The 11,827-nt window shown below is 34.7% G+C and overlaps 1 protein-coding gene across 3 annotated transcripts; it reads left to right on the top strand.

Annotated features, from left to right (window-relative positions):
- Nucleotides 1-431: 431 nt before the first annotated feature.
- LOC129810059 (uncharacterized) lies at nucleotides 432-11,619 on the top strand. Of its 3 annotated transcripts, none has more exons than XM_055860296.1 (16): nucleotides 432-614; nucleotides 5,478-5,670; nucleotides 5,736-6,083; nucleotides 6,145-6,702; nucleotides 6,762-7,061; nucleotides 7,139-7,219; nucleotides 7,282-7,356; nucleotides 7,476-8,186; nucleotides 8,428-8,522; nucleotides 8,578-9,082; nucleotides 9,151-9,329; nucleotides 9,393-9,532; nucleotides 9,783-10,571; nucleotides 10,633-10,848; nucleotides 10,907-11,032; nucleotides 11,184-11,619. In XM_055860296.1, exons 2-16 carry the CDS (start codon nucleotides 5,589-5,591, stop codon nucleotides 11,224-11,226), a joined length of 4,248 nt encoding a protein of 1,415 aa, XP_055716271.1. In that variant the 5' UTR covers nucleotides 432-614; nucleotides 5,478-5,588; the 3' UTR covers nucleotides 11,227-11,619. The 3 variants fall into 3 exon arrangements, with proteins under 3 accessions (XP_055716271.1, XP_055716272.1, XP_055716270.1); XM_055860297.1 differs by having other exon boundaries at nucleotides 11,167-11,619; XM_055860295.1 differs by having other exon boundaries at nucleotides 5,460-5,670; nucleotides 7,476-8,252.
- Nucleotides 11,620-11,827: the final 208 nt, after the last annotated feature.

The following is an 11,827-nucleotide window of genomic DNA, read 5'->3' as shown; positions in this document are numbered from 1 at the left end:
CCACAACCGTGTGAGATTCCTATTTGAAAATATTTCACACAGAATTTCCATATAAAAATCATCGACCCATGATTATTTGAACACGTTTTTTTTTGCTATCCAGCAGCATTCTCTCAATACAGCTTATTTAAATTTCCGGACATTGCGTACAAAAGAGTTTCCGTTTTTAACAAAATCCACAGCAAAATGCCATCGACGATGGACGCTAAATCCCCCTCATCCACCTGGTAATTCTGGAGTGAAAGAGAGTGTGATGGTCAACTCAACAGCATATTCTATGGATCTTACACGCAATGGTCCTGGATTTTATTGTAATACTCTTGCAGACTTATTGCATAGATACTGTAAATGATGATGTTGGTGATTGTTAATTATTTTAAGCGCACTTGGAGGGAACATTACCATTTCAAATGATGACAATTTCGAAAATCAGTGTTTCATGAATTTTCACCGCGATCGGTCGCAATTTTTAAACACGCAGTGATCTCATCTCTCAAACTTAATAAAAATTTAGAAAGTGTTCTGTAGAGTTTCATCAGTGAAGTGATCTCTTGCAAAGTTACTTGCAATAAGAACTATTAGCACCTGAAGTTATTGGATTATATTCTCAAAAGGTGATTTTTTCAAGATCCATCATCTTGGAGCTATAAAATCATTTGCAAGGATTTAAAGGATATTTCTACTAAATGTTACATTTAAATACAATAAAATCGGGAATTGGAGAAAGTGACATTAAGAATTTACCCTTAATCATACAGTCAGTCAATTACATGCGTATTCGATGGAAAAAATTAAGTTCTCCAATTTGTAAAAACGAGAAATTATTTATTATTATTTCTTTAAAAAATTATTCAAGATGATAAAATCTCTCAATAACTGCAAGATACTTTAAAAGTCATTTAATTTTGTGTAAGATGTTAACATCATTCAAATACGTTCCACTGGAATAAAACAAAGATTTTAGAAAAAATAGAAAATGTTTAATAAATTATTCGACATAAAAAAAGTTAAGGAAAAGTTCATGGATATACAAGGAAATACATTTAAATATAATTTAATAAAATATATAGAATAAAATAAAAAATATAAATAAAATAAATAAATAAAAATAAAATAGAAATAGGGGAAAGCGTGCTACCTTCGGACGACTCAAGCTTTGGACAATTCAATTGTTTTCTCTATGTTCCTTATGGATTTCATCCATAAATCTTTTCTGAAAAATCGAGGCACTGGACTATCTATTAAAATATTAAATTCTTATGGGCCAAATCGATTTAGAACACATTGAAAAAAGTGATTTGTGCGAAGCATAAATCGTTCGAAGGTAACGCGCTTTCCCCTAAAATATGAATTTTAATAAGACATAAAATTGAAACTTCGGAATTCATTCTTAAAATTTTATTATTATGCACTGTTCTATAAAACTCATTTTGAGTGATATGCTAATAAATTCTCTCGTGCATCTCATAATAAATAAATTACAAATAATAATAAATAAAAAAAATTATAATATGCTTAGTTTCTTCTCCGTTGGAAACAATATAATTTTAAATATTGAATGGATTATCTCTATAATAGGGATATCAGAATGGGGGTTTAATCCAATTCCAGAACGCGACAAATTTCGGGAAGATAACCAATTGCAATGATTTTTCACATATTTTAAGTAAATTAGCAATTAAAATAAAATCCTAATTCGGACTTCAGAACTAAGCTTTAGCCTAATGAATATGGATTAAATACTTTAATTTATTACGAATCAATTGGATTGGATTCTTAAGAGCAAATAACCTATTAGATTTTGAAAAACCAATAAAATTATTACTATTTAGGATTTTGAGGCTTTCGGGAATTGGGCTGAACGTCTAGTCTAAACACTGTATAAGTAAAGATTAATTTTCCAAAAAAAAAACCTATGTGTTAAGACATTTGAGAACTTAAGCCATATAGCTAAACTTATGTATTTGACAGACGTACGACTTAAGCTGAGAGAGGACCTAATAGAAAATTATGGAAATGTAATTTGACCATTATTTCAAATACAATTACACTAAACCGTCTCTCGGCTAATCCTCAGGTCTGTCAAAGCCATAAGGCTTAAATAGACAATTCGAGACATTCAAAATACTTCAAAATAATTCTAAAATTTAATCTTCGGAAAACAGAAAAAAGACTCTTCAGTTAACAGTTCTAGATTTTGAGAAAAAAGACATATCTTTTGATTAATCTTAATGTTTTTTGAAATTTTTTTAAGACATAGAACAAAAATGAAATTGTAAAGCCATATTTTTCATAATCTTGTTTAACAATTTCGTTATCTCATTTAGAAAGGTTTTAAATAATTTTAGATTATATAATCAATCCATCTTGGGCACTTTATAATAATGTTGCAATTTCATGATAAAATTGTACCAAATGCTTTAAAATGCATTCTTTTTCTGTAAAAGTGTTGATAAATTATGAGAATTATAAAATTTTTAAGTTTTGAAATTGACGGAAAAACTAAATTATTAATTTCTCAAAATTCTCAAAATAATTTTAATAAAATCGGGATGCATTTAACCAAATAAAATTTCGAATTATATGAGATATTAAGATAAACACATTTTACAATTATTTTACTGAAATAAAATTAAATAGTGACAAATCAGCTTGAAAAAAATGAAAAATAAAATGAAAAAAAAATTATGAATTATTTTTCTGGGTTTAAAATCAATCTAGAAGAAAAACACTTCTCATCCTTTATCAATAATCATTGACCGAAAATTACCTAATCAACCTAGAAGGATTTATTTTTACCTTTAAAAAAATTTTTAACTTTTCAAAAAATACCAAGAATTATGGAAAATATTTTATTTTTCCAGTGTAGAAAATATAGCACGAGTACCACGATTAAGGGAAAGTGCGCTACCTTCGTACGACTCAAGCTTCGGATAACTCAAGTTTTTCCTATGTTCTTAGTGGATTTCCCTTCAGCTTCTTTTCTGGAAATTTGAGGCATTAGACTCGCTATTAAAATATATTATACCGAGACAAATTCATTTGTAAAATGTTAAAGAAAATGAATTATTCGAGGCTTGAATCGTCCGAAGACAGCGCGCTTTTCTTTACCAAAGTATTAAAACTTCGTTCATCTTCTCTGAAAATAAAGTTTTGTCAAAATAACAAGAAAAGTTTGTCAAAAGGATGTTCTTCCATCCAGAATATAGAAAAGTTTTGTCAAATCGGTGGGTCAACTGGATTTTGTTAAAAGTTTGTCAAAAGGAGGGGTTTCTATAAAAAAAAATTAAGAAAAAGTTTTGTCAAATTGGTAAACAACGTCCTTTTGGCAAGATCTATTTTTCCGCTCTACAAAACTTCTTTGTTCAGAATTTGAATATAATTTAACACCGCTAAGATGTATTTTAAATTTTACATCAATCATTTTCTTCTCTGAAATATAATTATCCACATAATAATTGATTGATTAATCCCAAAAAAATCAAAGACTTATCTTATTCTCTATTTAACTCAAAACAACTCTATCATGAAACGCAGTGAAACCGAAACAATAAATAACAAATACTTAAAGTGATTGAGTAAATGAAATTAATTTTTCTTAGTTTAAAAAAATGGAAATTAAAATTTAAAGCAGAAGCCCTAAAGAGAACAATAAAAGTTAAATCAATTTTCTTTAGAAAATGTTGTTCAATAGTTTTTACCGTTTTGATCTTTTCGATTAATGCTAGGTTAAATCTTCTGGATAAAGTATTATTTTCTCTTCATATTATTAAAATATTTAGTTTCTTGTAATATTTTGTTTAGAACTTTAAAATCATTCAAATTTGGAAATATGAAGCCCATTAGAGAACGTAAAGGCTGAAGATTTTATCAAAAACAATAATCGCGAGATTAAAAACAATAAGAAAATCATAGTAAAAAGAATTTTAATTAATTGTCTTTTAACTTGTTTATAGTAAACTAATTGGAAAGAGTAGAATATCGCTGTAATATTATTCGTGAAGTGTGTAATTCGGAATTCATATGCCTAATGAAGACATCCATTTGGCCCCTAAGAAAGAAAAAGCACAAAAATCTGTCATATTCGACCACCGAAGAAGGTGCGTGGGGCACCAAAAGCTCTGGCTACAAAAGCTTTTTATTTTGGCCTGAACTTTGCCATCAGACTATCACCGGATTATTGTTTTTGGTAATTTTTTACGTCGGTGCCTTACCCTAAAATATTTCATGTCATTACATACTATCAATATACAATTTAGAAGATAAAATTATTAAGAATCTCATCTGATATGTAACGCCAAGTGTAACCCCGTAGTGCGCGTAATGTTCCCTAAAGCGGACTTCAGACTGGAGGCTTAGTCCAGTTCCTGAAGATCTCAAAATCCTAAATAGCACCCAATTTTATTGCTTTTTCAGAATCTAATAGGTCATATGTTCTTAAAAAACCAATCGTAAGTTAAGTTTATTCTTAAAAATATTGATTGATAGGGAACTAGAGCAGTTAAGCCATATGGCTGAGCCTTAAGCCTGAAGGCCGTATAATTCGCTACGGCTTTAAGGCTTTTGAATTTTACCAAAACTATATCCAATAAAAGAACACAAAGGAGCTCAATTGGTTATGAATATTAAAATTATTTTTTTTTCTCATCTTAATATACTTAAATTTATCTTAGAACTTGGAGTGGTTCTAAAGATATTCAAAGAAGGTTTTATATCTTTTCCAGAGCGATATTAGAATGATTAGAATATGAGAAACCCTAATAAGCTAAAAATATATATTTTCCCTGAAGAATTTTTCAAAGTTCATATTTAAAAAAAGACTGATATTTTTTCCGAAATGAAAGCTTCAATTGTTTAATTTTAATACATTCTAAACAAAAGTAGAAAAAAATCTAGACATAAAATACTTGCATAACTGATCGTAAAATTACCAAATTCAAAAATTAACATTCTAAGAGTACAATTGTCAAAAGAATACCCTAAATTATTGGCCACAATTATAATGTAAAAGCTATTATTTCATGCAGTAAAAAGTACCTTTTATTATAAGCGTGACAAAATTGCAGAACGCTAGAATTAAAGGTGGTTGTTTGAAAACGAAATTGAGTCCACAAAAGGTCATTTTCAAATTTCACAATTATTTTGCGCACATAATTTCTGAAATATTTTAATTCAGACTCCCCACAACAAAAGACCGGAACATGTTTCCGTTTAATGAATCACTCTATGAAAGTTTTGATGAAATTGGACAAAAATACGTTTCATCAATTTCTGTAATACCGCAAATTCATGTTTTTTTTTTAATCCAACAATTCATGATTGTTTCCATCAATTTGAAATTGCTATATATGATAACATTTTTAGAATCATCACACAATTCAGGTCAAATACATTTTGCTAACTACAGTTTGTAATTTTATCGTAATGTGCATGTAATTATCTGACAAATGATTTAACAGTGATTTTGCACATTAAAGGATGATGACACTGTGTTTTCACAAAAGCTATCTAGTTCATGCAAAGTGACCAATGACATTAAAGTGAAAAAGTGTGGACAGCTGTAACGAATAGAGAATTAATTGTGCATCATGCGAAAACGACAGAGATTCTGGTTTACCGTCTTGGAATTAATTTTAACGATTTTTGTGTCAAAAATCACAACAACATTCGGTAAGTTCGAATGATCACTAAAATCGGACTATAATGCTAATTTGGATCCTTGCTTGGGAATTAAGGTCAAACAACGTGTAACAATGGCTTAGGAAGAGTCTTGTATGAGCGCCTCCCTAATCAACAACTTCAGGGATTCGACGATGATGTAGTCAGAGATACCGCACCTCCTTTTCGAGTTCTCGAAAAGTGTCAGGATCTCTGTCTCAGGGATAGAACAGCTGCCAATAATCTTGTTAGGGCTTGTACAAGCTTTGACTTCCAACCTGGCAGTCGAATAGCTTCGTTTGGTGGAAATCCTGAATACGAAGAATCGACATGCTATCTCACGCGTGAACAGGCTGCTCCTGAAGGAATTGGGAACCTAATGCTAGTCCCTAATAGTGTTCACTTTACCGAAGTTTGCCTCACTTGTAAGTTTCAGAAACGCTTCCTCCAACAACCTTTAATAACCCCTACCGTGTTAACCCATAGCCAGTCGTCCTGAGCGTGAATGTCCCAGTCGACGATATGTCTTCGAACGACATCCCAGGAAAAAGCTCAAACTGCCAGTTTCGGATATTAAAGAGATGACCGCAGCCAATAGATCTGATTGTGAAGACAAGTGCCTCAATGAATTCTCTTTTGTCTGTCGATCTGCTAATTTCGATTCGGCCATGAGAAGTTGTTCCCTAAGTCGCTTTACAAGACGAACCCACCCTGAACTAATGGAAGACGATCCTAATTCCGATTACCTAGAAAACACTTGCTTGAATGCCGAAAGGCGTTGCGATGGTCTTGCCATTTTCGTCAAGGAAGAAAATAAGAAATTAGGCGGACCATTCGAAGTGGATATATACAACAACATGACCTTAGAAGAATGCCAGATGATGTGCCTTAGAGCAGAAAAGTACTTCTGCAGATCAGTTGAATTTGACGATCAAACCAAGCAATGCATTTTATCAGAAGAAGACTCTGTATCCCAAAAAGATGACATTAGTATAAGTTCAAGCCCTACCCATCATTTCTACGATTTGGTCTGCCTGGATAACCGTAAGTTTGACTTATTATTTGGAAATTCTCACAACACTTATCCCTGCTTATCCCAACAGAAAGAGGATCAGAATATCCAGATAACTCCGTAACATCCCATTTGTTTTCTGGCGGAAGACGACCAGATACAGCTTTTCAAAGATACCGCAATTCAAGGCTAGGTGGTGAATTCCACTCTGAGATAACTGGAAGGTCGTTAAGTGAATGCCTAGATGAATGCTTACGTCAGACCAGTTTCCAGTGTCGATCAGCGGTATACAGCGATCGCTTTAGAACTTGCCGTCTGAGTCGCTACAACCAGAAAGATGGTATGCGTATTATCTACGATGCCGATTACGACTACTATGAAAATTTAATGCGTAAGTAGACATTAGTAATAATCATTTCACTGAAATCTTCAAATATTCTTAACTGAACTTTCACACCCATTAATCAGTCGGTGGGGATGGTATGGATGATCGCGATCGTCCTGCTATGAGACCAGATATGGGCAATGATTGGCGAAATCCATATCCAGGTAGTTTTGCAATAATTCTCAACATATTATTCGTCATAACACCCTTCCACTAAACTTTTCAGATAAAGATCGATATCCAGATGACAGATATCCGAATAAACCTTACGATCGTTACCCACAATGGAGACCAGAAATGGGTATAACATTCTATTCACGATTTTTTTAATTGAGTTTATCCACCATTTCTAATACCAATCAGCACAATGAATCAGTGCTGATAATGTTTTGTAACTAATGCATGATTAATTTTTCGTAGGAGATCGCTATCCACCAGATCGATATCCTCCGAGTGGATACCCCGATGATGGACGGTATCCACAGGGAGATGATCGATATCGTCCTGGTATGGGCGACAGGTACTATCCTCCACCTGGAATGGGTGATCGTTATCCACCATCGAATATGGGTGATCGATATCCACCATCAAATATGGGTGATCGTTATCCACCATCAAATATGGGTGATCGATATCCACCAGGCATGGGAGATAGGTACCCTCCGTCAAGCATGGGTGACCGATATCCTCCATCGGGAATGAGTGATCGTTATCCACCTGTAATGGATCGATATCCTCCAGTCTACGATAATAGACTACCTGGAGATATGTATCCCAATGATGGAAGGTATCCTATGGATAATCGGTATCCTACACGCTATCCACCAGTAGATAATCGCTACCCCATGATGGACAGTAGATATCCACCCATGAAGGGTAGATACCCAGATGTACCCGAATACTGGCCACCACCCAGAGGTCGTCCCGGAATGCCAAGTGGTTATCCCGGTCCGACTGGACCAAACATGTCGCAATATCCTGATAAAACAGTTCCACCTGCTGGCCGCTATCCAGAATCTGATATGAGATATCCTGGACAATACCCAAGCGGTCCTAGTGGGTTTTCCGACACACGTTATCCCGCTCCCGGAAACAGATACCCTCCCGTCTCTGACAATCGCTTCCCAGTAGGTAATGACCGATACCCCATTTACATATACAAATACGGCAACCGTGAAAAATTTCCAAGTGGCACAGGTATTACTAGATCGCACCACAATGTTGATTTATGTGAATCCTCACTACCTCTATCATTAACTTTTTGTATTCTGACCTTGTTTTTTTTTTAATTGCACAATGAGTTATTGAGGATTTACAAATTAAGTGCCGGATTTATAAAATCGAATTTATCATATTTTTGATGGCCTTTTAGGATATGATAGGTTTCCAGGCTATCCTGAACACGATCAGAGCTATGATCGAGGTTATCCAAGTGGAGGAGGATACTATTACGGCTACAGGGATACTGTAAGATTATTTTTAAGCCTATTGAAGTAGAAGTTCTACAATAATCGTTTTTCAGGGATATGGGGGATATGATAGGGATCGCGGATACAACCGTCCTATTCCTCTTAGTCCTGGTTACCCACCATACGAAGCACCACTGCCAGTTAGACCATTAGGTGGTTCTGGTTACGATAACAACATAAACTCTCTGACGGGTGACGGCTTTGGTGGTTACGGACCGGTTAGACCATTTGGATCTCGATGCGATGAGGATAACTTCAAGCAAGTCGCATCTAGGCACCGCATGCGTCGTCCGTACATTCGACGAGCAATGACGGTTCCTACACTCTCTCACTGCCAACGAGAATGCGTTGATTCTCGTGACTTTGCCTGCCGTAGCTTCAACTACCGCGAAGGTGCCTACTCAGTCGATAGAGATCAGGAAGCATCGAACTGTGAGCTTAGTGATCGGGATACTAGAGACATGGATCTGCAAGATCCTATGATGTTCGACATTGGTGCTTATGATTACTACGAAAGGAGTTCAGCACGTAATGGTCTAGATGGGGACTGCTTAGACGGTAAGTAATTGCTTCAAACGCTCTAATTATTTTATCAAAGATAAATCTACAAACTATTTTGGCTGTAGTATCACAAACTTGTAACGAGGATGGAATGGAGTTCACTCTAAGGACACCTGAAGGATTTATTGGAAGGATCTATACTTATGGATTCTATGATCGCTGTTTCTTCCGCGGAAATGGTGGGACTGTAAACGTTTTGAGGATCAGTGGTCCACAAGGATATCCAGAATGTGGATCTCAGAGAGTAGGTTCGATTACGATATTTAAAGGAAATTGGTATTAAGCTTAATTTTTTCTTTTAATGCAGTATGGTGATACGATGACCAATATTGTAGTGGTCCAGTTTTCGGACAATGTGCAAACCGGTCGAGATAAGAGGTTCAATCTGACCTGTCTATTTCGAGGCCCAGGTGAAGCTGTCGTTACATCCGGATACATTGGAGCAGGGTATAATACTGTTCTTTTACATTATTCGTTTTTCCAAATTCAATAGACCGTAGATATGACGTAAAATTTGATAAGAGGGGTTGTATACTAGATGGTAGGACTTTAGGTATCTCTTGATATTAGCAGCAGAGTACGCATATTGCGTAACACACTAATGACGTTGAACACTAATGCAGTAGCTACTAACATTAACAACCTTCCCAATGGGACTATACTTACTTGTGTTAAGTAGTTTTAATGATATCGACAGGTCCGGTAGTCCCATCCCAATTGAATACCTCCCAGCTGAGAATACCATGAACAACAAGGTTCGACTCTTGATCTTGTATCAGGGACGACCTACAACAACCATTGCTGTTGGTGATCCCCTAACATTCCGCTTGGAATCCCAGGATGGATACAAGCAAGCAGGGGATATTTTTGCCACTAACGTCATTGCCAGGGATCCTTACTCGGGTAGAAGTGTGCAACTGATCGATAGACATGGATGCCCGGTCAACCCATACGTCTTCCCAGAACTAGACAAACTTCGCGATGGTGATACTTTGGAGGCAAGATTCAATGCATTTAAAATTCCAGAATCCAACTTCTTAGTGTTCGAAGCTACAGTTAGATCTTGTCGCGATGGATGCCAACCGGCTTACTGTCCTGGGCCATCGGGAAGATCTGAGCCTTCATTTGGAAGGAAAAAGAGGGAAATCAATGGAACTCTGATTGCCCAAGCCACTATTCAATTGAACGAAACTGAACTGAATGAAACTCAGGGAGATACCGTAGAAGTCTCTTCAACTGATGACACCACGATTTACAATACAGAAGATGAGGATATTGCCAGTGATTTTCCAGAACAGGTCAGAGAAATGATCGAGGTGTTCGAGTCTAGAGAAGAAATGGAACAAGATTCATATGCAAGGAAAATTGTGGCACCTCAGGAAACAATTTGCATAACACCTTCGGAATATCATGGATTGATTAGTGCTGTTATTCTTCTCATGATCCTACTTTTGAGTATTTCACTGATCGCCGGACTGGCATACAGGTGATTTTTTCGGAAGGTTTTGTAGTAAAAAGCGGTCTATAGGGAGGACTTTCTTTTGTAGGAGATATTGGCACGTTGTTACCAAGAATCGACTGGCTGATAGACACTCCCCGGTTACATCTTTTAGTCCGTCAGCAATTCATCAGAATCTCAATATATCCAATGTGAATAGTCAATTTGATGCATCAGGACGCAACAACTCAAATCGATCGGGAAGCACAGGACGACCAGGACTATCTCTATTCAGTGGAAACCTACAAAAGACCTTTGCTACCGGGTAGGAAAATCCTGATTACCAAAAAGGTTTTCATCTTGTAATGATGTATCATTTTCAGAAATTTATCGCGTATGTGTCAGATTCCCGTTATGAATCCAATACGGAATAATGGAGGAAATCCTTTAGAGTTTGAAGATCCCAGTGAACCAATTTACACTGATCCATCGCTCTTTGAACGGTCAAGGTATAACAAATTGACTATCATCAATTCATACGGAAAAATTACAAAATGACAAAAAATCATTTTCAAAATCATTATTCTTAGAATCACTATTTTAGCAATAAAATAAATAATTTAGAAATATATATCTCTTACAGAATTGATTGATTTTCAGATCACTACGAAGTATTGCTGTGCGTCAGAGTAATGAAACATGAAACTTTTCTACTTTTAATAATAAAATGCAAACGTCTTCAATTTCAATTCTTTAATTTTACCGCAATTTAAATAGACTAATGATAATTTACAATAAAAAATTGCACATTCAAATAAAAAATTTTTATTTCAAAACACCTCTAAGCTCGAAGCTAATTTCTCTGTGATTTTTTTTTGAGAATTCGATAATTTAAAAGAAAAATAATATTATTGGTGTGTTTTAAATCAAGCATTTCATAATTTTCTGCCCAATAAATTTTATCATCAATATTAAATAATTTATTTGAATTTGCATTACTCTCCTATGATAATTTGTATGTTTAATTATGTATTTTCTAAACAAAATAAATTGTAGCTCTAACAATAGATTAACAATAAAAATATTTGCAAGTCTATCTCGCTCTTTTTGTGTGTTTACATATTTAAAATTCCCCAGAAATAGATTACCTTCAGGTGAGTAACAAAACCTCCAGTTACTTTTTCTTCAGTTAATTTTAAAATATAATATCATAATACGCACAAAAAATCATGCTAAAAGCACTTAAAGTCGTACACTTTTCACTTCAAAGTGCACACAATTTCGCATGATACTATTGAGAATTT

The sequence above is a fragment of the Phlebotomus papatasi genome, chromosome 1 (assembly GCF_024763615.1).
Source record: "Phlebotomus papatasi isolate M1 chromosome 1, Ppap_2.1, whole genome shotgun sequence".
Lineage (NCBI taxonomy): Eukaryota > Metazoa > Arthropoda > Insecta > Diptera > Psychodidae > Phlebotomus > Phlebotomus papatasi.
The sequence above is the reverse complement of the archived record's forward strand: the minus strand, read 5'-3'. Positions and strand labels throughout refer to the sequence as shown.

Coding starts and splice junctions, on each gene's coding strand:
- LOC129810059 (XM_055860295.1), top strand. CDS start 5,589: ATGCGAAAACGACAGAGATTCTGGTTTACCGTCTTGGAATTAATTTTA. Junction 8,523..8,577: donor ATTACGGCTACAGGGATACT/GTAAGATTATTT, acceptor ATCGTTTTTCAG/GGATATGGGGGATATGATAG. Junction 9,330..9,392: donor CAGAATGTGGATCTCAGAGA/GTAGGTTCGATT, acceptor CTTTTAATGCAG/TATGGTGATACGATGACCAA.